The sequence below is a fragment of the Nothobranchius furzeri genome, chromosome 13, assembly GCF_043380555.1.
Source record: "Nothobranchius furzeri strain GRZ-AD chromosome 13, NfurGRZ-RIMD1, whole genome shotgun sequence".
NCBI lineage: Eukaryota > Metazoa > Chordata > Actinopteri > Cyprinodontiformes > Nothobranchiidae > Nothobranchius > Nothobranchius furzeri.
This window is the reverse complement of record NC_091753.1, coordinates 24424635-24452171: the sequence shown is the minus strand read 5'-3', so window position 1 is coordinate 24452171 and position 27537 is coordinate 24424635. Positions and strand designations below refer to the sequence as shown.

At 48.0% G+C, this 27537-nt stretch overlaps 1 protein-coding gene across 6 annotated transcripts; it reads left to right on the top strand.

Moving 5' to 3' along the window:
- Positions 1 to 27447, top strand: LOC107395451 (uncharacterized). 6 transcript variants are annotated; one of them, XM_054742888.2, is made up of 13 exons: positions 1 to 83; positions 175 to 262; positions 21407 to 21766; positions 22433 to 22528; positions 22618 to 22659; positions 22948 to 22974; positions 24016 to 24060; positions 24186 to 24212; positions 24346 to 24525; positions 24598 to 24645; positions 24720 to 24779; positions 27169 to 27186; positions 27256 to 27447. In XM_054742888.2, exons 2-13 carry the CDS (start codon positions 250 to 252, stop codon positions 27327 to 27329), a joined length of 990 nt encoding a protein of 329 aa, XP_054598863.2. In that variant the 5' UTR covers positions 1 to 83; positions 175 to 249; the 3' UTR covers positions 27330 to 27447. The 6 variants fall into 6 exon arrangements, with proteins under 6 accessions (XP_054598863.2, XP_054598865.2, XP_015830332.3 ...); XM_054742890.2 differs by lacking the exon at positions 22948 to 22974; XM_015974846.3 differs by lacking the exons at positions 1 to 83; positions 175 to 262 and adding an exon at positions 18302 to 18460.
- Positions 27448 to 27537: the final 90 nt, after the last annotated feature.

Below are 27537 nucleotides of genomic sequence, written 5' to 3'. Positions count from 1 at the left end.
CAGGAACGTAAGACGAAGACCGATGGCGTTGGTGTTGCTGCTCTCATCCTGTTGTGTGGTGCCATTTGCTATGAAACCTACATGTGAGCATATGCTCTCAGAGGAGTTTTGAGTTTTCTTCATTTGTTTTCAGCGATTGTAAAATAGATTATTTCCTCTTTTGATTTTTTTCAGGCATCTGCAGCAACGGAAAACAGAACCAAAGGATGAGATTCGTAACGTCCTTTGAGCAGATGGGACCCAGCTGTCATGCAGCAGCTGAGTCAGTACTTTTACTCAATAAATAATGGCACATTGTAATATTTCATGACTTTTTATCATCTCAGATTGCATTTGCATAAGTTCTGGTACTTACTGATTATTTTATTTGATATTTCCTGATATGCAAAACCTTTGTAAAGTTGTCACTTTAAAACTGCAGCTCATCGGGGCTGTGCTGTGGTCATGCATGCAGATTTTAGTTTGGCATTCCCTAGTAAAAAAAAACAACAATTGTCTGACTGTTACATTTATGCACACATCCAATAACTGTTTAAAATTATTCTAAAAATGACCATTGCTTACATGAGGCCAGAGGATAGGCTCCACAAGAAACAAATGAAACATACGTTTTACACAGAAACACCTTCAACTGGACATAAATCATAATAACAGCAAATCATGATAAATTATCCACCGATAAAGCTTAATTAGAATGATTAAAAATAAAACTTCTATAATGGCACATTAAAACAACCACAAAATTATAATTTGAAGGTGACAATAAATCCAGTTCCTCAAAGATAAAGTAACTCTTTACATCTTATATTCACATGTAGTTCATATGAAAACACCTCCGTATGATGAAGATGCCCAAGCAGAGCTATAGGCTCCTATCATCTTTCAGAAAAGACTGACTAAAAGCATTGAAAGCAGGCACTCTGTTCATTAATTCACAGAAAGGAAAACAATCTTGTGCTGGTTGATTTGGAACAATACACAACTTTATGCTGCCCCCTGCTGGTCATCAGTATCACGGCCTTGCTCCTGGGTTAAGTCAGAATTCAAGCAGGACTTTTTTTAACCACTGATTCAAATGTCATCTTCATCTAAATATGAGAACTAAACAAACACGCAAGCAATGCTTTGTAAAAAATATATTCCAGGTGTGGCATGAGGTGCACAGATAAAAGATTAGATATCAACTTTATCTCAATCTTGTCCCTTCTGGGAAAAACATCATTATTTCTCATCTAATTCATTATATGTGGTTAATAAGAGCGTATGTGAATCCAACTTAGCTGAATAATCTGATCCCAATGTTCCAGAATGTCAGAGAAATTATAGTTATTGGTATATTTCTGGACAATATTCTGACTTTTTTTTAAATCTGTCTGAGCTCAGAATAATTTCCCAGATAAAAGGCTTGCTGTGAACAATGTTCATATTATGCTATGTTGCGTATCCCTCTCTCTTTTTCATCTTTTTATGATTTGTAATTGTAGAAAATTCAATAAACACTAAAAAAATATTTTGACAAATGTTTATGATCTGCTGATGTTAATGGGATGCTAGCAATGTGTTGTTCAAAACAAAGACATATTCAGGTGAAACTTGAAAAAGTAAAATATGGTGCAAAAGTTCATTTATGTCAGTAATTCATTTTAAAAGCTGAAACTAATACAGTAGATGAGACAGACTCAACACATGCAAAGTCAGATTTTTCAGCTTTTTGTTAGAATTGTTAGATTTACGGCTTACAGCTTGTGAAAACCCCACATTCTAAATATCACACAATTAGAAAATTGTGAAAATGTTCAATATTCTAAACTCAGTGTCACACTCTAATCAGCTGATGAATCTAAAACACCTACAAAGGGTTCCTGGGCCTTTAGATTGTCTCAGTCTAGAATAGAATATACTTTATTGAGCCCACAGTGGGGAAATGTACTTGTTACTGCAACACAGACACTTAAGAGAATAATTTGATGAAAAATAACAAAGATGCATGTATACACACATAGGAAGTAGTCTAGTATTGTAACCTTCGAGGACTAAAAACCACGAATAAAACATGAAGAACTTGGATTCCGAGCTATGCAGCAAACTGTAAGGGACACTGACATACTATGTAAATCTGGTATTGAATAGTATTGAACACATTCTGAGTATTGCATTGGTGTTATTGTGTAACAGGATGATGCCAGTACACTTTAAACTGAGGAGTTATACACTCTTACTACAGAGGGGATGAATGACCTACAGTACTGTTCTCTTTCAACCACTGTTATATCCATGCACCATGCAGCGGCGGCTTACAGCGGTGGTTGTCGTAACCATAATGTAGTCCCAAGTCTAAATCAGCTCCTGCAAAACCTTTGTGCTTTATATTAGTTTTCATTTGCAGTCGACGTGATTACTGAGCTCACCAGGAATGATTGGTATCATTATTGAGTCATTTGCAACCACGGTGCTACTAGTTCCCATTCACTCAGTTTTTTATGCTAGGCAAAAGCAAACGGATTGCTGCTGGATCAGGAGAATTACTGCACTGGTTACAAAATGCTTTTCCCCCACTCGTCTAACTCTGGGGAATACGGTAATAGACAATGTTTCACTTTGGGGTGGATTCTAGAAAAACAGTTTCTAATAATTATTCATCTATTTTGCTTCCTTAGTGCCTGTATGGTGATAAAGACAGTAATGCTGTGCTATGTTCAACCACTTTGTCATTTTATTACAGAAACAATCTGTTGTCACTTTGATTAATAAAGTAATAATGTTACATCCCTGACAGGAGGTGTTAAAATGTGAAGGAGGGGGTAACATAAGAAATGTGACAGTGGAGTTAAAATGGGTTTAATTGTTATAAAAGGTTCTAAAAACAAGTGCAAACAGATGGAGAGCATTATTAAGAATGCAAAACAAACAAAATCAAGACTAAAAAGGTTAATATTTAAAGGGCGAATTATCAACATTAAAACACCTGGTTAAAACTTTGTTAAAAGTTTTACTGACACAGAAGGTGCTTTAAAAACACAAGTTGATAATAAAAACCGACGCACTACGAAAACACCGAGTGTTTTAAAATCCCAAAGTCAGTAAACTACAATGTTAACCTTAAAACAGAGTCAACCAAGTCCACATCAAATTTGAGATCCATTTGGATCACTCAGAGTTAAAACTATTACAGTTAAAACTCATCTAAACAAAGGGGTTAAAACCAAACCGAGGCCTGGAGGACAGCAGAACCTCTGCCCTGCTGCCTCCCAGACTTCTTCTTCTTCTGTTGTTTAATTGGCGGGTGGTAACCAACTTTCAGGTACATTTCCGCCACCTACTGAATGGGAGTGTGAGTCGAAGTGGGGAGCATCCTACTTAAAAAATAAAAAATAACTAAATTCTATCAAGTAATCCACTGTCCCTTAAAAAGTCTATGACTAACTTATACACCACTAGTCCCCCATTTAACAGAATATTCAAATCAAATTTCTTATATCCTTTAACTTTTAATTTTTCAACCAACAATTTCCTATAGACCCTTTTACTACCTACGTCATCAAAAGTTGCACGCGCAGCCTGGCAACGAGAGTGAAGGCTTCCTCATTCACACTCGATACTAAAACAGCGTTTTAAACCCTTTGTTTTGAAGTTCTGAGCACATAAAAACATCGGGTTGTTGCGTGTATGGTTGCCAGAATCGCTTCTCTTCAAGCAGTGGACTGAAACTTTACAGAATTCCGAAGGGAGCACATCCATTTCAACAAAATCGGAGGCGTCTGTGGCTGCAGGCCATCAAAAGGGTTGATGAAAACTGGACTGAAAACACAATCCGAAACGCTCGAGTTTGTAGCGCCCATTTTATATCAGGTAAGGTAATTATGTAATAAGATTACATATAAATTTATACGCTTTATTTCATGCTTCAAATTAACATTTCATTCTAATTCATCTGTATTCTCCCACTGCATATTGTAACGGGGTGACTCGAGCTGGGCGAGAGTTTGGATGTGGCGTGGCTTTTAACCCAAGCGCGGAGTGACTGACGCCGGGTTGAATGGACACGCTGTTTAATCTGGGAGCTGGGTGCGCAGTTGTATGGTGACACAGCTGAACACGGCGACTCCTGGTCTGAAGCTGATCTGTACGAACAGGCAGGATTGTCAGACTCGAAGACTGGGTTCGGGAGTAAGAGCGTTTATTATACAGACGGTGGGCTGAAAGCGGTGCTGGAAAGGCTGACGGATGAGGTCTGAGGAGGAAAGGTGGAGGTTTAGCTGTAGTAGCTTTGGAAATACTCTGATCATAGATCACGGTGGAACGATGACTGAGTGAAGAGCCGGCGTAGCGTCTTCCATATATAGACATCGATTGACGGAGGTGAAACGTGGAGGGAATCCCCGCGAGGGGCATGCTGGGTAATGTGGTCCAAGACGGAAGTCGGTCAGCTGGGAGAGCCCGGCCTGGGGGCTTGGACTCTGACAGGACCCCCCGGTCCAGGGACGGCTCCAGAAGTCCCCGGGCCACCTCGGTGGGCCCAGAAGTCCGAGATGAGGGCAGGGTCCAAGATGGAGCGGGCCGGCTCCCAGGAGCGTTCCTCGGGGCCGTAGTCCGCCCAATCTATGAGGTACTGCCAGCCCCGACCCCGGCGGCAAGCGTCCAGAATGCGCCGGACTGTATAGATGGGCTCACCGTCGAGGAAGCGGGCCGGCGGAGGTGCTGGAGCCTGAGGTGGCAGGAGGGGGGATTCCACGTAAGGCTTGAGCCGGGAGGTGTGGAAGGTAGGATGGACGCGAAGGCTTGTAGGCAGCAGCAGCCGGTACGTGACCGGGTTGATGACCTCCTGCACGGGGTAGGGCCCGAGGAACCGGGGAGCGAGCTTCCTGGAACCGGCGCGGACTCGGAGGCCTGCCGTGGACACACAGACCTTGTCCCCTGGAGCATAGGAGGGACCCGGGCGGTGCCTGCGGAGGTGTTGGTGTGAGTAACGGGCGTTGGCCCGGGTAACGGAGGCCCGCGCCTTGATCCATGCGTTCTTGCAGCGCCTCACCAGGGATTGAGCGGCTGGCACCGCAACTTCGGGTTCCTGGTGGGCGAAGACTGGGGGCTGGTAGCCATAGCAGACCTCGAAAGGGGACATCTGAGTGGTCGAGGAGGTGTGGAGATTGTGAGACAGCTCCGCCCAGAGGAGGTACTTAGGCCACTGCGAGGGCTGGGCCGAGACAAAGCAGCGGAGGTACCGGCCCAACTGTTGGTTCGCCCGCTCAGATTGACCGTTGGTCTGTGGGTGGTAGCCCGAAGACAGGCTGACAGAAGCTCCCACTAGATGGCAGAAGGCTTTCCAGAAACGGGCCGTGAACTGGGGACCACGATCTGAGACCACGTCGACCGGGAACCCGTGGAGACGCACCACATTCTCCAGAAACAGTTCTGCAGTGCATCGGGCCGAGGGAAGGCCCGGGAGGGCGATGAAGTGAACTGCTTTGGAAAACCGGTCAGTGACCGTTAGGATGGTGTCGAGGTCATTGACCGGCGGGAGACCTGTGACAAAGTCCAGCCCCACATGGGACCAGGGGCGGCTGGGCACCGGAAGAGGTCTGAGGGTGCCAACCGGAGCCTGGGTGGATGCCTTAGAGCGGGCGCAGACATCACAGGCGCTCGTGAATTCCTTAACGTCCCTCTCCATACGTGGCCACCAGAGAGCCCGTTTCAAGAACTTGAGAGTCCGAGAGAAGCCCGCGTGACCAGACAGGCGTGATGAGTGGGCCCAGGCCAACGCCTCACTGCGACAGGCCGCCGGGACGTAGAGCCGACTGGCGGGGGTCTCTGGCGGCGCTGGGTCATCCCGGAGGGCGTTTTGGATGGCCTCCTCCAACGGCCACCCAAGGTGGGCCACGAAACGGTGCTCCGGGAGGATGGGCGCCGGCTCGGACGTGGGCGCTGAATGTGTGAACTGGCGGGAGAGGGCGTCCGCCTTCTGGTTTTTAGTCCCAGGGCGGTAGGCAAGATGGAACTCGTAGGGTTCGAAGAAGAGGGCCCAGCGAGCCTGGCGAGGATTTAGCTGCTTGGCAGACCGGATGTGGGTTAGGTTCTGATGGTCAGTCCAGATGGTGAACGGCTGAGTGGTGCCCAGAAGCCACGGCCTCCATTCCTCCAATGCCCATTTTATGGCCAGCAGCTCGCAATCCCCTACGCCGTACTTCTGCTGGGTGGTGGAAAACTTCCTGGAGAAGTAGGCGCAGGGATGTAGCCTGTCATCTGGGCCGCCTTGGGACAGGATGGCGCCGGCGCCGACATCCGAAGCGTCGACCTCGACCACAAAAGGGACTGCCTGATCCGGATGGCACAGGATAGGAGCCGATGTGAAACGAGCGGCTAGGTAGTGGAAGGCCCGAATGGCATCTGGGGTGAGCCGGAACGGTTGACCAGGAGGGCTCGGTCGGGTGAGAGAGGTGAGAGGCGCCACAATGGTGCTAAAGTCTCTGATAAATCGACGGTAAAAGTTGCAGAAACCCAGAAAACTCTGCAGTTGCTTCAGGCTGGTTGGTAGGGGCCAGTCCTTCACCGCCTGGACTTTCTGAGGGTCCATAGTTAGACCTTGATCCGAAATCAGGTAGCCCAGGAATGAAACGGACCGCTGGTGGAAGGAGCACTTCTCGGGCTTACAGAACAGGTTGTTGTCCAGGAGCCTGGTCAGGACAGCGCGAACATGGTGGTAGTGTTCGGCCTCTGACTTGGAGTAGATCAGAATGTCATCCAGGTAGGCAAACACCCACCGTCCCAGCATGTCACGGAGGACATCATTTATGAAGCGTTGGAAAACGGCGGGGCTATTGCACAGTCCGAAGGGCATGACCTGGTACTCCCTGTGACCGGTAGGGGTGATGAACGCCGTCTTCCACTCATCTCCAGCTTTGATACGGACCAGGTTGTAGGCGCTCCGGAGGTCCAGCTTGGTGAAAATCCACGCCTGGGAGATGGCATCCAGGGCGGATGTGAGGAGCGGCAGAGGATGAGGATCTCTGACTGTGATCTTGTTCAGTCCTCTGTAATCTATACAGGGGCGGAGATCACCCTCCTTTTTCCTCACAAAGAAGAAGCCTGCGGCACCTGGGGACGATGAGGGTCGGATGAAACCCTGCCGGAGGGCCTGGTCAATATATTCCTCCATGGCTCTGGACTCGGCGGGAGAGAGAGAAAAAAGGTGCCCCCGGGGTGGACTGGTTCCTGGTTGCAGCTTGATTTCCATGTCGTACGGGCGGTGAGGCGGCAGTGTGGTGGCGCGCCGCTTGTCGAACACCGCAGCCAGGTCCCGGTAGGGCAGTGGCAGATTGGAGGGCCAGGGTCACCGGCCAGGCAGTCTGGCATGGATGGAGGAGGAGAGAGGTGGGCCTGGCACTGGGCCCCCCATTCCAAAAGGCGGCCCTGGGACCAGGAAATCCGGGGGTCATGGAGACGGAGCCAGGGAAATCCCAGGATTAGAGGAGAGGAGGGAGCACATATGATCAGGAACTGGATGGTCTCTCTGTGGCCTTGGACAATCATCTGGAGTGGCTGGGTTCGGTTTTGGACCGGATAGGGTTGGAGGGGCCTACCGTCCACCGAGGTCACTGGCACAACTCTCTCCAAGGGGGTCATGGGGATCCGTAGGCGCTTAGCCAGATCCATGTCCATAAAATTGTCAGCGGCCCCCGAGTCCACCAGCGCGTGCATCTGGAGTGAGGCCTCACCATGAAGGAGGGTAACATAAAGAAGGAGTCGATTTGAAGAGGTGGGGGCTGAAGGTGACCCAGGCTGAGCGACCCCGATACTCAGTGGGTTCCTTCGTTTCCCAAACGTAATGGACAGTTCAGGCGTCTGTGGTGGGAGGAGCCACAATAGGCACAGAGACCCTCGCGCCACCGTCGCTGTCTCTCCTCTGGAGGAAGATGGCCTAATTGCATGGGCTCATCAGTAGAAGCGGGTCCGGGAGCAGGCGTGGGGGAACGAGGAAGAGGTCCAGGCGCCCTGGATGGGCGAGTGAAGGGCTTGGGCCGAACCAGAACCCGCTGATCCATGCGCAACGCCAGATCCACCACTTCATCCAGGTTCTGGGGCAGCTCCTTTCCCGCCATCTCATCCCAGATGTAGGTTGCCAGTCCCTCCAAGAAGACGGCTCGAAGGGCAGAGTCATCCCACCGCAGCTTGGCGGAGATGGTGCGGAACTCCGACGCATAAGCGCACACAGAGCGCTCCTTCTGGCGGAGTTTTAGGAGTCGTGCCTCTGCCCCCATTTCGCTGCTGGGTGGAACAAATGTCTTTCTGAGGGCAGCCATGAATGCAGCGTAGTCATTGCAGTCCGGTGATTTAGAGTTATAGAGCGCAGCGGTCCACTCTGCAGCGCGTCCGGTGAGCAGGGAGGTGAGCTGTGCCACTCGAGAACGCGCAGTGGGAAAGCGTCCTGGGTGGCACTCGAACTGCATCTCGAGGGTAGCGAGCAGACCGTCTGGACTCCCCGTCTCTCCGTTCCACTTCTCCGGGAGACTGAAGTGTGGCTCTCCCGTCGGTGGAGTGAGGGCTTGCAGGTGGAGAGCATGAACCTGCTGCTGGAGTGCCATGACGGCAGTAGACAACTGCATGGAGAGATCGGTCTGGGAGTTCAGTCTGGTGTTAAGCCGGTCGACCTGGGCGTGGAGCTGAACGTTCTCGTTCACCAGTTGCTCCATCTTTCTCTTCACCTGCTCGAACTCCGCTGGATTAATGGACTCAGTCATCCTGTCAGACTCAAATACTGGGTTCGGGAGTAAGAGCGTTTATTATACAGACGGTGGGCTGAAAGCGGTGCTGGAAAGGCTGACGGATGAGGTCTGAGGAGGAAAGGTGGAGGTTTAGCTGTAGTAGCTTTGGAAATACTCTGATCATGGATCACGGTGGAACGATGACTGAGTGAAGAGCCGGTGTAGCGTCTTCCATATATAGACATCGATTGACGCAGGTGAAACGTGGAGGGAATCCCCGCGAGGGGCATGCTGGGTAATGTGGTCCAAGACGGAAGTCGGTCAGCTGGGAGAGCCCGGCCTGGGGGCTTGGACTCTGACAAGGATTCTGAGATCTGGCTGGTCTGATCTGGTTGGTCTGATCTGAACAGGCTTCGTGATCTGAGCTGATCTGGTTTGGACTCTAGGTTAAGTTCGGTGAGAACGATGACTGAGTGAGCCGGTGTTGTGCGGCACTTCCTTATATAGATTTGGCGGGTGACGTGAAACGGAAGCCTGGCGCTAGGGATGTTGGGTAATGGAGTCTGAGCGGCTCTGCGGTGCCTCCGTAGAGGAGGTTGACGGCTGAGAGGGAGGTTGTGTGACAGGACCCCCCACCCGAGGGACGGCCCCAGAAGTCCCAGAGCGGCGAGCCCAGAAGTCCGTTATGAGAGAGGGGTCCAAGATGACCCTCGACGGTTCCCATGAGCGCTCCTCCGGTCCGTAATCCGCCCAGTCCACCAGGTATTGCCATCCCCTGCCACGGCGACGGGCATCCAGCAGGCGGCGCACAGCATAAACACCATCACCGCACACCCCACGAGGCGGTGGAGCGGGCACGGGGGGGGGGGTGGGGGGGGGGGGCGAGAGGAGAGGTCCTGACCGGTCTCAGCTGGGAAACGTGGAAGACGGGGTGAACCTTGAGAGACCTGAGCAGGCGGATGCGGTAAGCCACGGGGTTAATGACCCTTTCCACGGGGTAAGGACCCAGAAACCGTGGGCTGAGTTTCTTGGAGACGGCGGGCAAACGCATGTTACGAGTAGACACCCACACGTTATCGCCCGGCTGAAAGGTCGGACTAGGCCGGTGGCGGCGCTTATGCTGGCGTGAGTACTCCGTGTTAGCTCGTGTGATGGCAGCCCGAGCACGGATCCAAGCGAGACGGCAACGTCGAACTAGGAGCTGGGCCGCAGGAACCTCCGTCTCCGGTTCCTGGTGAGGGAACAGAGGGGGCTGGTAACCATTACACAGCTCGAACGGGGAAAGACCAGTAGCCGAGGAGACGTGGAGGTTATGGGACATCTCCGCCCACAAGAGATGCTTTGGCCATGTGGTTGGTTGGGAAGAGGCGAAGCAGCGCAGGTACCGCCCGAGCTGCTGGTTGGCGCGTTCAGTCTGTCCATTGGTCTGGGGATGGTAGCCAGACGAGAGGCTGCTAAATGGCCTGTATTTGATATAGCGCCTTCTAGAGACCTGGAACTCCCCAAAGCGCTTTACAACACAACCAGTCATTCACCCATTCACACACTGGTGGGGATGAGCTACGATGTAGCCACAGCTGCCCTGGGGCGCACTGACAGAGGCGAGGCTGCCGAGCACTGGCGCCACCGGTCCCTCCGACCACCACCAGCAGGCAACGTGGGTTAAGTGTCTTGCCCAAGGATACAACGACAGCGACAGACTGAGCGGGACTCGAACCTGCAACCTTCCGATTACGGGGCGAGCACTTAACTCCTGTGCCACCGTCGCCCCGTTGCTACTGGCACCAACCAGCCGGCAGAAGGCTTTCCAGAACCTGGACATGAATTGGGGCCCTCTATCCGAGGCAATGTCCTGAGGGAACCCATGGAGACGGACCACCTGCTCCAGAAGGACTTCGGCCGTCTGCTTAGCGGTGGGCAGGCCGGAAAGAGCCACCATGTGGACCGCCTTGGAAAACCTGTCCACGATGGTCAGGACGGTGTCGAGCTGGTTGACGGGAGGCAACCTCGTGACGAAGTCCAGGCCTATGTGGGACCAGGGTCTGTGGGGAACAGGAAGAGGGTGGAGGTCGCCAGCCGGGGGTTGGTTCGGAGTCTTGGAACGGGCACAGGTGGAACATGCAGCCACGTATTCATGGACATCCTTAGCCATGGAGGGCCACCACAGGGCCCGACGTAGGAACTGGAGGGTGCGGGTCTCCCCCTGGTGGCCAGCCAAACGGGAAGCATGTCCCCATGCTAGGGCCTCAGACCGGCAGGTGGATGGCACATACAGTCGGTTGGAGGGTGTGTCAGCAGGTGCGGGCTCGGTGGGAAGAGCAGCTCGGATGGCGTCCTCCACTGGCCAGTGAAGGGCTGCAACGAACCTCTGGGCAGGTAAAATAGGCGGTGGTTCCTTGACGGGTGCAGATTGGGCATGATGGCGGGAAAGGGCGTCCGTCTTCAGATTCTTAGAACCAGGGCGATAGGCCAGATGAAAGTGGTAGGATTCGAAAAACAGAGCCCACCGGGCTTGACGGGGGTTGAGTTGGCGAGCATTCTGGATATGAATTAGGTTTTGGTGGTCTGTCCATATGGTAAACGGGTCCTGGGCACCCAATAGCCACTGCCTCCACTCCTCCAGCGCCCATTTAATAGCCAGGAGCTCCCTGTCCCCCACCCCGTAATTCCTCTGGGTTGGTGTGAATTTCCTGGAGAAATAGGCACATGGGTGGAGTTTGGAGTCTGGACCGCGTTGAGATAGGACTGCCCCTGCACCCACCTCGGACGCATCCACTTCCACGATGAATGGCTTTGTTGTGTCCAGATGAACGTGGAGGGGAGCGGTCGTGAATCGGTGCACCAGGGTGCGGAATGCCTGTGTGGCCTCAGGAGTGAAACGGAAAGGGTGAGTCTGGTTGGATGACTTGGTTAAGGCAGTGAGGGGTGCGGCGATGGAACTGAAACTGCGAATAAAGCGGCGGTAGAAGTTCGCGAATCCGAGGAAGCTCTGGAGCTGTTTTAGGGAAGTGGGTTGCGGCCATTGGGCGACAGCCTGGACCTTCTGGGGGTCCATTGAAAATCCTCTTGACGACACGATGAAACCCAGGAAGGAGATGGTCTCCTGATGGAAGGCACATTTCTCCAGTTTACAGTAGAGACCGTTCTCCAGCAGCCGGGAAAGAACGGCTCGCACGTGTGTGATGTGTTCGTCCAGGGTTCGGGAGTAGATCAGGATGTCGTCAAGGTAAACAAACACCCACCGGCCCAGCATGTCCCTCAGGACGTCAGTGATTAGCCGTTGGAAAACCGCAGGACTGTTACACAAGCCAAAGAGCATGACGAGGTACTCCCAGTGGCCTGTCGGGGTGATGAAAGCGGTTTTCCACTCCTCGCCTTGTTTTATCCTGACCAAGTTGTAGGCGCTGCGCAGGTCCAACTTGGTGAATATGGCGGATTGGGACACTACATCCAGGGCGGTGGACATCAAGGGCAGAGGGTGACGGTCGCGGACCGTGATCTTATTCAGACCCCTATAGTCGATGCAGGGTCGAAGGCCCCCCTCCTTCTTTTTTACGAAGAAGAACCCCGCAGCTCCAGGCGAGGTGGAGGGTCGGATAAACCCCTGTTGGAGAGCCTCCGTTATGTACGCCTCCATGGCCTGGGTCTCAGCCGGGGATAATGAGTACAGGCGACCCCGGGGTGGAATTGTGCCAGGCTGGAGCTTTATTTCCAGGTCATATGGTCGGTGAGGAGGCAGGGTGGTGGTAGGTGTCTTTGAGAAGACCCGGGCCAGGTCATGGTAGCAGGAGGGGATCTGAGAGACATCGACATCTGGGGTTTCAGGTTCAGAGTCAGGTTGAGAAGGTACATGGGAATGACAAGCCGCTCCCCAGGTGAGCACCCGCCCAGTTGACCAGGAGATCTGGGGGTTATGATGTAAGAACCAGGAGTGACCCAGGATCAGTGGGGATAAAGGGGCTGTGATAATCAGGAACCGGAGGGTCTCAGAATGGGGAGGTACATCCATACGGAGGTCCACCGTCTCCTGGTGGATGGGATAGGGCTGGAGAGGAGTACCATCCACGGAGGTAACGGGAATGGTTCGGTGGAGAGCGGACAGGGGAATGTGTAGGCGGGCCGCCAGATCCTTATCCATGAAACAGTCCGCTGCTCCAGAATCCAAAAGCGCCTCCAGCTCAACGGGCCCCTGGGCGAGATGAAGTGTCACTGGGAGCATGGTGCGGGTCGAGGGGGTTCCGGCCGACCCAAGTAGGACCCCTCTGCTGCTGCCTACTTGGAGACGGCGTTTCCCGGCCGGGAAGGACAAGAGAAGCGCCGATGGCCCGGTGCGCCGCAATAGGCGCATAGCCCCTCCTCTGGGTTTAAGTGTCCCAGCTGCATGGGCTCATCAGTGAGTGGGCTGGCTGAGCGGGACCGATCGTTGGTTGCCACTGCCGCGGGCTCAGCAGGTCGGCGCGTAAAGGGGCGCAAATCCATTTGGAGAGCGAGGTCGGCTGCCTCGTCCAGGGTCCCGGGGGTCTCCCGTCCGATCATCCCGTCTCTGATGCGGGAGGAGAGCCCCTCCAGGTAGATCGCCATTAGCGCATCGTCTCCCCATCTCAGCTTGGCCGCCTTGGTCCGGAACTGAGACGTGTACTGCGCTACCGTCTGGTTTCCTTGCCGGAGCTGGAGGAGTTGCGTCTCCGTTGACGTCTCGCCACTGGGGGGAACGAAAACCCTCCTGAGTTCGTTCACGAACATATCATAGTCATTGCAGACTTCCGATTTCTTATTGTACATGGTGACTGCCCACTCCTGAGCTCGGCCGGTGAGGAGGGAGACCAGCATCGCCACCCGGGAGCGGGGTGTGGCATATCGGTGTGGCTGACATTCGAATGTCATGGCTAACGTGGCTAACAGTCCTTCAGGTGAGCCATGCGTTCCATCCCATTTCTCCGGGAGGCTGAAAATATGTTGGTCTCGGTCTCTGGAGGTCTGCTGCTGCTGCGCAGCAGAGAGCTGGAGAACCACCGTGGCGATGGAATCCACCTTGGCGGCCAGGCGTTCCACCGTGACTTCCATCCGGTTGACCTGAGCACGCAGGTTATCAAACTCCGCTGGGTTAACTGTGGACTCAGTCATCCTGTAACGGGGTGACTCGAGCTGGGCGAGAGTTTGGATGTGGCGTGGCTTTTAACCCAAGCGCGGAGTGACTGACGCCGGGTTGAATGGACACGCTGTTTAATTTGGGAGCCGGGTGCGCAGCTGTATGGTGACACAGCTGAACACGGCGACTCCTGGTCTGAAGCTGATCTGTACGAACAGGCAGGATTCTGAGATCTGGCTGGTCTGATCTGGTTGGTCTGATCTGAACAGGCTTCGTGATCTGAGCTGATCTGGTTTGGACTCTAGTTTAAGTTCGGTGAGAACGATGACTGAGTGAGCCGGCGTTGTGCGGCACTTCCTTATATAGATTTGGCGGGTGACGTGAAACGGAAGCCTGGTGCTAGGGATGTTGGGTAATGGAGTCTGAGCGGCTCTGCGGTGCCTCCCTAGAGGAGGTTGACGGCTGAGAGGGAGGTTGTGTGACACATATTAGTATAAACTGTATTTCTCTCAAATTAACACGATTGTACTCTGAGCATGCTAAAAAAAGATACCTATGCTATACTCACCCTGCCATGCAGGTATGTAGTTCTCTGGTTTGTTTACTATGACCCAAGCCTCGTACATAGCAGTCTTGTGTCCTTGTCTTTGGCTAGGAAGGACTTCTGCCTTCAAGACGCAAAACTCAGAGTCTATGTCGTGATATTTTACTTTCTGTACGTGGACACAGACAACATAGTTGTATGCATCTAACGATTTGTATGCCCGTAGCATCTCACGTGTGTACTTACTGGGCCTCTCCACTAAAAACGTATATATATCGGGCCACTGGATATCTGGCCACGCACCTACATCTTCCACCCATTCCGTAATGCCACAGGGATCCGGGAGTCTGTTGCCATTCGTCAAAGTGAGTTTAATAATATAACATTCAAGATTTGCCGGTGATAACCCCGCAGCGTAGCTTGATAAAGCCTGAAACAACGCCATTCTCTGTTGCCAAGCTGCGCGCGCATTCTCGCTGACGTCATATTGTTTACAAACAGTAAAAGGGTCTATTACCCACATATTATCTACAAGCACATAATACATGTTCTGCTGTTTCCCTATCAAGTCCACATTCACACATACCGGTATTATGCCATCCAAGAATAAAAAGCGTACTGTTCAAAGCTGTATGTCCCATTCTCATCCTTGTTATCACTGCTTGATTTCTGTTACTCATTTGAATGACTTCCATTCTTCCAACCTTTCCCTTTAATTTGTATAAATATCTTCGTTTCACGTCCCTTATCCATTGTTCTAGCCATCCATCCAGAATCTGCTGTCTAATACTGATTTCACCTCTGCAACACTGTATGGAACCTCCATCATAGTATCCAGTTTCGTTGCCTTCTTTGCATAATAATCAGCTATTTCATTACCCTCTACTCCACTGTGAGCTGGAACCCACATAAATCTAACCTCTGAATCAGTCTTCATCAACCTAAACAAGCACTCGAATATCTCATACAAAATATCTGACCTCTTATCAGCTGACATTTCTTTAATTGATAACAATACAGACATGGAGTCTGAGCAAATAATACTTTTCCTAATACCATTTTGTTCTATCCACTGTAAACTAAATGAAATGGCTAACATTTCCACTGTGTATACTGACAGATTATTAGATGTTCGACTTTTATGATATTTACTAAATTTCGGAATCCAGAAAGAAAACCCTGTTAAATTTCTTGACTCTCTCGACCCGTCAGTATATACAGGGACAAATGATTGATGAGCATCATTTAATCTGTCTTCCACAACATTATCCCATTTTCCCACACCTTTCCGTATTTTAATTACATTTTGAATATGAAAGTCTATCATCACTTTTGGAAATAACCAAAACGGAGTAGGCGAATATAAATATTTCTTAAGAACAACTATATCATTTAATTTAAAGGCTTCCGCCAATCTACACGACTTCCAAACCATACTCTCATACTGTCCATTGAAACATTGCCCTCCTACTTGCATCCCTCCCTTAACCATATGCTCATCCTCTGTACTACCTTGTACACTAGCCCAATAATTTAATTTCAGCAACTTGAATCTAAGAGTCAATGGCATCTCTCCCATTTCCACTTGTAAGAACACTATCGGTGTGGTTTTCATTGCTCCACAACAAATTCTTAAAGCCTGACTTTGAATAACTTCAATCTTCTTCAGTAATGTTTTACTTGCGGAACTATATACAATACTACCATAATCAATAACCGATCTGATCATTGCTATATATACCTGTTTTAAAGCCTTGGTACTAGCTCCCCAATCATTACCCCTTAAACACCTCATAATATTTATTACCTTTTTACATCTTTCAACTATGTTATTAATATTCTCCTTCCAAATCAACCTTTCATCAAATATTACACCCAAATATCTAAAACTATGAACTTGCTCCAAAGGTTCCCTATATTATTTAAGCTCTATCTTAACATTTATTTTCTTTGTGAAGACCATACTTTTTGTTTTGTCCACCAAAAACTTAAATCCCCATTCAAAAGACCAATTCTCCAATTTTATTATTGCTTCCTGAATCTTCTTCTGCAAGTATTGAATGTTCCTTCCCCTTTTCCATAATATTCCATCATCTGCAAACAATGCTTTCCCAACATCATATCCTATCTCTTCAAACGCATCATTGATCATTATAGAAAATAGAACAGGACTGATCACACTTTCCTGTGGCGTCCCATTGTCAACTCTATAAGCCTCTGACAATCTATCACCTATTTTAATCTGAATGTATATATTAAACAAAAAGTCCTTAATCCAATCATTTGTTCTTCCCTCTATCCCTACCTTTTTAACTTAGGCCTAGTCCACACGTAGCCGGGTTTTTTAAAAAACGAATATCCGCCCCTCCAAAAACTTGCATCCACACCACCTCGTTTAAAAAAAAAACTCTGTCCACACATACCCGGATAAATACGTTGTTAAGGACATGCCAGACCTGTAGGCGGCAGTACTTCCCCCGTTCTTAACCTCGTCCTTCATCTGTGGTCTTCCGCAAGGAGCAATAATCCCGCTTGCAAAAACAAACAAGCAAAAAGCGCTTGGACAATTGATAAAGCGAGCGCAGCTCTGAGGGCATCCATGCTGTCGGCTAGTGTAAACACAGGTCGCACACGTGATGTCAGCATTTTTTTGTCGCAGAAAGTGACGTTGCGGACCTTAAAACTCCGGTTTTGTCCGTCCACACGCAGACACCCAAAACGGAGAAAACGCAGATCTTCACTTTGGCTGGAGTTTTTAAAAAACTCCGTTTTCGTGTGAAAAAACTCCGTTTTCATGTGGATGATAGGCCAAAACGTAGAAAAATATCTACGTTTTGGCAGATCCCCGGCTACGTGTGGACAGGGCCTAGATCACCAGCTGGCATCAACCCGGTCCCGGTCCGGCCCGGCCGCCTCTCAGACTGCTGAAGGCACAGCCATTTAATCCAGGTGTTGGTCATCAGCAGGAATCAGATCAGCTGTGCTCCTCAGCAGCCTGGAAGAGAGGAGGAGGAAGGGCGGTGTCAGGCTGATCACCGGGGCTGGGTGATCCTGGCTCCTGCATCCCAATGGCCAGGCTGGTAGCCGTAACAAATAAAGTAATTAAAATTTTAATATTTTTTTTTATTTTCCCAGTCAGTTCATATTGTTTAGCATGAACGTGCCCTGTTTTCCTGGCGGAGTAGCTACCAAAGCTCACTGTGATATTTAATAGACTTAAATGCTGATTTTAGGGGAAGTATACCAAGTATTTAGTACAGAGTACCAGGATTAAGCAAAGTAATGGAATACATTACAAAATAAATTTTAAAGCAGGTATTCAGTATTCTGTAACTAAATACATTTACAAAGTATTCTCCCCAACACTGACTAGCAGCAGTTTGGGTGTTTCTGTATGAAACCAAGTTTAAAAACGTCACAAGGGGAAACTTCCGTCAGTGTTTGTTGAACAAACAACCACAATGCTGAGAAGAGTGGGGGTTGGGGGTGGTCGTGGAAGAAATTATTAACCGTGCAAATCTTAATTTTGCAAAAGAGAGAGCTGCAACATATTTCAAAGTTTCTATTGTTTCACAGCAGCAAAACAAGGGTGTTTACAACTGTGTGTGAATTTTTTTATTTGTCTGCAAATGAGGTGTCTAAAACTGATGTAATGCAGTGGTAAGGTGTGACTTCATGTGAAGACTACTTTAAATGCTAATTCTTTTTCACTGATTTTACTAGCAGACATTTACTGAACACAAATTCATGCATCTGTCTTTTCATAATGTCCACTCTGGAAATGACAGCAAGGCTCCACAGGAAGTGGTTGGAGGGTGAAGTTTAAGTCGTTCTCACTCTGGCCAATCAATCAAAAATGAAAACTTTTAGTTTTACAGAGTTTAAAGATGAATATGATCCTAAGGTCTGAATAAAGAAATTGTGATACATATGAATGTTTTTTTCCAAATGGAGAAACAGAGTACAGTTATGTTGCAAAGCAATCAACTTCAGTGGTCTTGTGGTTTTGTCCCGTGATGCACAGAGGAGTTAAACACTCCTCTTCTTGTTAGCTCACACTCACACTGACGGTAAAATCCAACATGTGGACGCTTCTTCTAGCCCTGTGGCTCGTGTGTGTCTCTTCAGATGGTGAGTCTTTTATAAAACTAAGATGGGAATGTATGAGAGTAAAGAATCCATGCTTGCATATGGATAGTACATTTTGTCTTAGTTTCGGTTGACTTGGAGTCCTTTTGAATTTATTGAATTCAACATTCCTCCAAAAGCAACTTTTTGTTGTTGTTTTTAACCACCTGGCCAAAGATAAAAATAATAATTTATTTAACTGACTTTGTCGGTAAAAAAAAAGGCACATTATGTATCATTTTTAATAGAATACAGTTATAAATATGACATGTCATCTGGAAACAGCGTTGAATAACCTGGTGAAAAGTTTCCCTTGACACAAACTAGGATGTGGTTTAGACGTTTTACAAGAATACAATTACTGATCGCATCTTAGGATGTAAAATAACAAAGAACAAAGGAGGAAGAATACATTTTACTTGTAGCACCTTTTATAATGAACATCACCAGCTGCTTCACAGGCACAATAAAAAATAAATATACATAAATGACCGAATCCCCAGCAGGACAAGGAGCTATCAAGAAGGTATGGATCAACAGGAGGTCACACCAAAGCCAGCCTGAAGAAGTGAGTCTTCAGCTGCTTTTTAAAGGAGACCACTGAGTCCACTGATCTCAGGCTCAGGGGGAGAGAGGTCCAGAGTCTGGGGGCCACAGCAGCAAATGATCTGTCACCTTTGGTCTTTAGCCTGGTGCTGCACAACCAGTAGGCTTTGGTCACTGGACCTCAGGGACCTGCTGGGGGTGTAGGGACTGAGAAGATCACCAATGTAAGATGGTGCTTGTCCATGTAAGGCCCTAAAGACCAGAACCAGGATCTTGAAATTAACCCTGAAGTTGACTGACAGCCAGTGAAGCTGGAAGAGAAGCGGGGTGATGTGGGTGTGTTTGGAGGACTTGGTCAGAAGCCGAGCACAGGCATTCTGAACCACCTGTAGACGGTTCAGGGAGGTTCTGCTCAGACACGTGAAAAGAGAGTTACAGTAGTCTAAGCGTGAGGAGATGAAGGTGTGGATGATGGGACTCAGCTTGGCAATGTTCCTGAAATGACAGAAGGAAGAGCAAACATAATAAGCTTAATAATCACCTAAACTAAAATCAGTTTTATTTTTGAAGAATAATTATAGTTTGGAAACAATCTTCAAGATGTCCTGCATTAAAAATCAGTTAAACATTTCATTGTAAAGATAAGAACAACTAAAAAGTCTGTGCAAAGAGAACTACACAGTAAAAAATATGTGAAATTTATATAAAAATGGTGTAAATACACAACAGAAAAGTACTGTGAACTGAAAAACACACATTTTCTGTTGTAATCACAGTAAATGTTTGAAAAATCTTAAACTATATGTTTATGTAATATTTACATTAATTTAACATTATGTGAAAATAACACATTTAGTGGTTAAAACAACAAACAGTGGTAATCAACACAGAAAACACTGTAATGCTTATAACAGAACAAGTTTTGACAAGATTACATTAAAATATTGTAAAAACTTTGAGAATACGGAGCTCTGTAAGTCGCTTTACAGGTTTAAACTGTACTTTTAACACAATTGATTAAATTATGCCAATTTCGATAACAGAAATATTTTCAGTAAAAATTTTTTATTTATAATTGCATCATGAAACTGAGAAGTTATCATGTGCTGCTGGGATCACGAGGGCATCAGGACAAATATCAAATTACTGTCCTGGTAAACATCTAATGGTTAGCTCAACTGGTAAGATACCTGACTTATATGCAGGGGACCTGGGTTGAAATCCAGGCCAGGACAAATACCAACAACCAGAATTAGGTGAGACCCTTGGTGGAACGTCCTACCTCATACCATGAAGTACAAACTACTGGCTGCGGTATCACTTAGCTAAATAAGCTTTGATCCAAGAAAGGGTTTATTTGTTAACTTTGCTATGCAAAATTAACAAATACTTTATGTAGATTTAACAGACTTTTAATGTGATTTCAATCACTGTAAGTGAATTTACAGTTTTTCTGTAAAGGTATTTGCAGCTGTGAAATCTACAGGAAGACTCTGGTAACCACAGCGGCCAGAGATTTCCTGTAAAAAATAAAAAATTTTTACAGTGTAGTTGGACTTGAACAGCTGTTTAGCTTAAAAACAAAAAAACCAACTTTTTTTAGTCTTATTTAACCCCCCCCCCCCCTCCCTCCCGAAAAAAAAGCTGGAATGATCAGGGAAGAAGAGCAGCGGACGCATCTCGTCTGTTGATCAGACGTGTTTCAGGTGATCTGGATGTACGAGAGATGGTGCAACCACTTCATGAGGTTGTAATGCCAGGATGTTGGGGGTTAAATGGTATGAAATGGATTCTCACAGTCCCGCTGAGATGTTTAAGTGGTTAGACGTTCTCATCACCGATAAAGATCTGTTCAAGTCTAGGTTGAGACTGTTTTCTGAGCTCGAGCCTTCTTGATGGTGGATGTTCAGCTCTGATCTACATTTAGGGTTCTGTTTTGTGTAAAATTGTGCATGAACTCTTTGTGTGTGTGTGTGTTGTTAAAGAGGGAAGGTGCTACTATCCGGTGGTTTTATTTCAGGTGCTTTGTGCCACAGATGTAAACTAGCCATCGGTGGTTAAATGGCCTCTGACCTTGTAGCAGTCGTTGTTCTTATGTGTGTGGTCCTTTCTGAATCAATTGAAACTAAAGAAAAACTGAAAACAAATCTCATGTCTAAATGAACGAATGTTTGGGTACACAGGAGTAGCAGTGTTTATTTTAATTTCATTTATTTGCATTTCTTGCCAGAATACAACTGAGTTTTATAATTATTAATAGATGGACGGGCCGATGAACAGACGGGTGGATGGAGACAGGGATTAAAACAGTTATAATGGATGAGTGATGAGTGGTTGAACGACGTGTTTTTTTTAAATGTATTTAAGGTTTCTGAAATAATCCTTGTGGCTCACTCCATGCAGGTTGGCGGTCCAATGTTGATCCAATCCAGATGGAGGACTGTGAAGCACAGTCACTCATGGCTCAGCTTGGCTCTTCTGTCTTATTACCATGTCTCTTTACAACGAAAGGCTTCGACTGGGTCACCTGGGCTCATGTGCATGAGCTGGACCTGGACACGGTCCAGGACCTGGTTGGTCTTTCAACTGAAGGGCGAGTTAAGTTCCTGGACCCCAGACATGGTCGAGTGAAAACCTTTCCTAACCAGGCCTCAGTGGGGAACTTCTCCATCTGCATCGATGAGCTGAGAGAGTCTGATTTTGGTTTTTACATCTGCAAGAAGGAGAATAAATGTGTCTCAGTGAAGCTGCATGCAGACAAAGGTTTGTCAGTTCTACCAGCGCCTCTGTTTAATATGATGTTGGCATTTTTATTGTTTGCAATAAAGCGATTCAGTCACTGGAATACATATCATGGCAGTCCAGGTGTATTTTTGCTGTATGTTAACCAACGTTCCAAACGTTCTCTCGTTTGTTTTATTCAGGTGAGCAGTTTTATGAAGAACCAAATGAGAAGGATTCCTGTGAAACACGCTCACTCGTGGCTCCTCTCGGCCCCTCTGTGATCTTACCTTGCACCTTTTTAACAAATAGCTTAAAGTGGGTGCCCTAGGTCCACAATAGGACTGTCCTAGTTATTCTTGCATCTAACGGACGTGTTATGTTCCTGGACCCCAGACACGGTCGTCTGAAGGCCTTTCTAAACCAGGCCTCAGTGGGGAATGTCTCCATCTGCATTGATGAGTTAAACGACTCTGATCTGGGATCTTACATCTGCGAGCAGGAGAATAAATGTTTTAAACTGGATTTACTCGACATAAGTATGTTGCACTCCAGTGTTTAGGTTTTAGTCTTTAGCCTGTGTGGAGGCATGCTGTCGCTTCCTTTCTGGGGTCACAAACCTCAAAGGTCTAAAAAATGAGAGCGGACAAATGAATCAGCTACTGTTTCCTGTTAAACATCTCTCTGAAACCACCACTTGCTGTGCAGGTACACTACATGCAAATGTGTGGTCGCTGATTTCCATCTGTGTTGGTGTGGCCGCGCTCATCCTGCTGTGTCTTTTTGGCTACTGCTGCTATGAAAGTGAGTCCACGGACACCTTCACTGTCAGCAAAGACGGATTATGTAGAGGGCTGCTTTAGACATTCAGCTCTCTTTGTGCTGCTTTTCAGGCCTGCGCAACAAAAGAAGTCAGGACGACGCAAACAACACTGGTAATAAAAGTAAAGAGATATCTGAAGGTGACGGTAAATGTTTTTGGTACACACCAGAGCTGAGGAACATGAAGATCAAGCTTTAAATTACACACACTGATCATTTGAAATTATGAGGAACACCTGATCTGCAGAGGTAACACGGAGCCACACAGAGACAAACGACAACACACACACCCAATCGCCAATAACCTAACGGGCCTGTTTCTGAGTCTATGGGAGAAATCTGGAGTACAGCCCTTACATGCATGTGGAGAAAATCCTTCATAATCTGCCTTGTCTTTGCAGCTGCACCTATGGCACCATGCAGCTCCGGTAGGTCACATTGGAGACTATCTAAATTTGTCTTAGGCCTTGTTCACTGGTCAGGATTTTAAAAATACCAGATAATTTTTAAAACAAAAGTAGTGGTAAAAAAATCACTTATAAATCAAGGACATTCCCTGATTAAACAGGAACACTTGCAAACAAACATGGAGGAGGAGGATTTGGAATCCCTTTGCTCCATGCAGCATGCTTTCAGCTCCTTGCTTTCTAGCTGACGGCATGTCACACTCAACAGGCGGCACACTTGTTTGTCCACGATGTCAACATGGCAATCCAACATGTTGAGTATCCTCATTTTTTGTAAGGAGTGATCCCGTCCTGATGTGCTTCTAGGTGGACCAGAGGGCTCTTAACACCCGCACATAGCAGGAATATCTGATAAAACAGTTTTAGCGTCATTACGGTAATTAAACACATCCATAAGCCTGAGAGAAGAAGTGAATCGGGTCAAAGATAGGCATAACCCTCTTGATGTGTGAACTGGGCCTAAGTAGTTGCATAGATATATTATTTAATGTGTTACACAAAGTAAAAACTTTTCTTTAATTGATGCCCACTTTCATCAAGGCCTACAGACATTTATAGCCAACATGCATATAATAGAAAAGTCAAAAATGTTGGAAAATCATTGACATGGAGGAAACTAGAAGCAGATGCGTAATGAAGAACTTAAAGCATCAAAGCTAATTACAGCTAAATGTGTTAGAATGGTGAATTTGAACACACAGCTGATAGGTAAGAACCAGGTGAATCAACAGATCCAGCAGCTGGAAACTTTATTTTGGAGTTTTATTAAAATGATCTAATTAGTTTACATGTAAGGGGTGGGGCTTAAATTTACACTGCAGCCAGCCACCGGGGGAATGGGTCCTTCTCTGTTATTTTCAGATATCTAGTTTCTATTTCCGTTCAAATCATTAACATGATAATATGATCCAACAGCAATGTGAGGAATAAATTTCACAAACTTTCAAATTCATCTGCTGATGATGAAAGTAAGAGATTTTGTAATGTGTGGTTCTGCCGCAGGTCCCAGTGCTCCACCGCAGGAACAAGGTCATGAGCACCACATGGGTAAATCACACAGATCTTCAAGCTTTTTATCAACAGTATCTGAAACTGGATAATAGTGTTTTGCTTTATTCTATTTGTGTGAAGCAAATGTGTCACTAAATCTGTCTGCTTCCTTTTCCCTGTAGGGGCAGACGATAATAGTCTTGTTTATGGTGCGTTCACACATCTCTGCTTCCTCTGCCCTTCATCGGGCTTCAGTGTTGTATGTTATTTCATCTGGCCAATGAAAATAAAAAAAACACACATAACCATATCAACATGTATTAAACGTTTTGCCATCAACAGAAAATGATGACCAGTACATGGTCACCAGGGACCCAACCAGAAACCAGTCTGCTCCAGCAGGAATTCTGCAGCATTCCAGTGGAGCTCAGTCCAGCCAAAGCAACGTCGGGATTTATCCAAACATAGAAGAATTCAAATTTGAAAGGGTGGAAAGTCAGAGAACAAGGAGATTCCATATAGGTGCTTCACTGATATTTACAGCATTTGTTCCCACTGGTCATTTCTGATCTAACTGTTATTTCATGGCTTTAGAGCTCATTAGCAGGTTACGGCAAGCAAGTCTAAGTCGACATTTTTATGGTAATGTGAAAACCTGCATCACATCATCCTCTAGACTGCGGCGGGTGTATTACTCCTCTGTTTTTATTGTGCAGCCAACCAGCAAGAGATCAACAAGCAACAAGCCATGGCGCCCTGCTCAGAGAATCAAGGAGGTAGATCACTGATTTTATTATCAACAATCAAACATTTTAATAGTATTTCTCCTTGGACCAGAACCAGAGCCGGGAGACCTGGGGATGGACTGTCCAATCTCGGGGGCAGAAGTTGCTGAGGTAGTCAAACAACTACACAGCAGCGAAGCCCCGGGGGCGGATGAGATTTGTCCTGGGTATCTCAAGGCTATGGATGTTGTATGGCTGTCAAGACTGACGTGTCCCTGCAACATTGCGTGGTCATCGGGGGCAGTTCCTGTGGAGTGGCAGACCGGGGTGGTGGTCCCCATCTTTAAGAAGGGTGACCTGAGGGTGTGTTCCAACTATAGGGGGATCACACTCCTCAGCCTTCCTGGAAAGGTCTACTCCAAGGTACTGGAGAGGAGGGTCCGATCGATAGTTGAATCTCAGACTGAGGAGGAGCAATGTGGTTTTCGTCCTGGCCGTGGAACTGTGGACCAGCTCTATACCCTTGCAAGGGTGATAGAGGGGGCATGGGAGTTTACCCAACCAATCCACATGTGTTTTGTGGATTTGGAGAAGGCTTATGGCCGTGTCCCCAGGGGCACCCTGTGGAGGACGCTCCAGGAGTATGGGGTGGGTGGCTTTCTCTTAGGGGCCATTCAGTCCCTTTACCAGAGGAGCGTGAGTTTGGTCCGCATAGCCGGTAGTAAGTCGGACCTGTTCCCGGTGAGGGTTGGACTCCGCCAGGGCTGCCCTTTGTCACCGGTTCTGTTCATTACCTTTATGGACAGAATTTCTAGGCGCAGCCGTGGTGTGGAGTGTGTCGAGTTTGGTGGCAGGAGAATCTCGTCTCTGCTTTTTGTGGATGATGTGGTCCTCCTAGCTTCATCCAGCTCTGACCTTCAGCTCTTGCTGGGTAGGTTCGCGGCCGAGTGTGAAGCGGCTGGGATGAGGATCAGCACCTCCAAATCTGAGACCATGGTTCTCGACCGGAAAAGGGTGGCTTGCCAACTCTGGGTCAGGGGAGAGGTCCTACCTCAAGTGGAGGAGTTTAAGTATTTCGGGGTCTTGTTCACCAGTGAGGGTAGGAGGGATCGGGAGATCGACAGGCGGATTGGTTCAGCGTCTGCAGTGATGCGGACGCTGAGCCGATCTGTCGTGGTGAAGAGGGAGCTGAGCCAGGAAGCCAGGCTCTCGATTTACCAGTCGATCTACGTCCCAATTCTCACCTATGGTTATGAGCTTTGGGTAATGACCAAAAGAACGAGATCGCGGATACAAGCGGCCGAAATTAGTTTCCTCCGTAGGGTGGCCGGGCTCAGCCTTACCCCCTAATTCCACTACCTCCGCTCCGCTCCGCTCCGGTCCGCCCCCGCCTTCCGCAGCCGCTCGCTTCCGAACTCAATTTTTACTGGTACCCGCTCTACAACGGCTCCGCTCCGGTGCGGAGACCTGAGGTGCGCAAACAAGCATGCGCGGGATTTTCGAGATCTTGCGATACAGTCCGAGCAATAAACGCGGAAGTTAGATCCAAACACCCGTTGTGTGGGAGAAGCATCGAAATGAACTGTTTAATCTGTCCATCATTTGTGTTGAGAGATCAGCAGTGTTTGGATCAACAAAGTGTGACTACTTTGATAGTGGAAACTGTATTCATGGCTTACTTTTGTGCATTTAAAGTTCAGCCGCCATTGATAGTTGTTAAAAGTTGTTAAACCTGTGCATATGAAACAAAAAATGCCTTTTGTTTATCGATTTATTGTGGAAAAACGGAAGTTGTGCTTGCTCCTTTTGCTGTTGGGCGGTTGTGATTTCTTTCCATTTACTGCAGAGGTGCTCCGCCGTCCGGCAAAAATAGGATTGATTCTATTTTTGCCGGACGCCGGAACAGAGGGCGGCACACTGCGCCGCACTGCCGGAGCACGGCCGCAGTAGTGGAATTGCTCTGACTGACTACAACGGGACCGATTTTGCTCCGGCGTTCGTGTCGGAGCGGAGCGGAGCGGAGGTAGTGGAATTTGGGGGTAAGAGATAGGGTGAGGAGCTCGGACATTCGGGAGGGACTCGGAGTAGAACCGCTGCTCCTCCGGATCGAAAGGAGTCAGTTGAGGTGGTTTGGGCATCTGGTCAGGATGCCTCCTGGACGCCTCCCTAGGGAGGTGTTTCGGGCATGTCCTGCCGCAGGAGGCCCCCGGGTCGACCCAGGACACGTTGGAGAGGTTACATCTCCAATCTGGTCCGGAAACGCCTTGGGGTCCTGCTGGAGGAGCTGGTGGAGGTGGCTGGGGAGAGGACGGTGTGGAGCTCCCTAGTTGGGATGCTGCCCCCACGACCCGGACCCGGATAAGCAGAGGAAGACGATGACGACAAACATTTTAATTGTCCAAAAATCTAAGATTCACTGATGTTTTTGTTTTCTTTACAGCCCGGAAAGCCAAAAACAGTGAGTGTTGACTTCATCTGTGGTGTTTGCGATGAACTGACATTGGACTGAATTTCTCCCACTTTTCAGCTGTTCTTGCCTCCGACGGCGACTACCAGAACCCCATTTACAACAGGAGCATGGACCAGCTCAACCGACTGTAGATGTTCAAGTTGTACAAAGACGGACACTGACTCCTTTTTTAAGTTGAATGCATTGTTTTTCACTGTGGACGGCACATCTGTCACTGCTTTTCTTTCAAATAAAACAACTCCATAAGTACCTCCCTCTTTCTTCATTTATGATTCTGTGTGATCACGTCAGTGGGAACGAAAGAGGGAGCATCTAACATCTTCTGCTCAAACTTTTCAA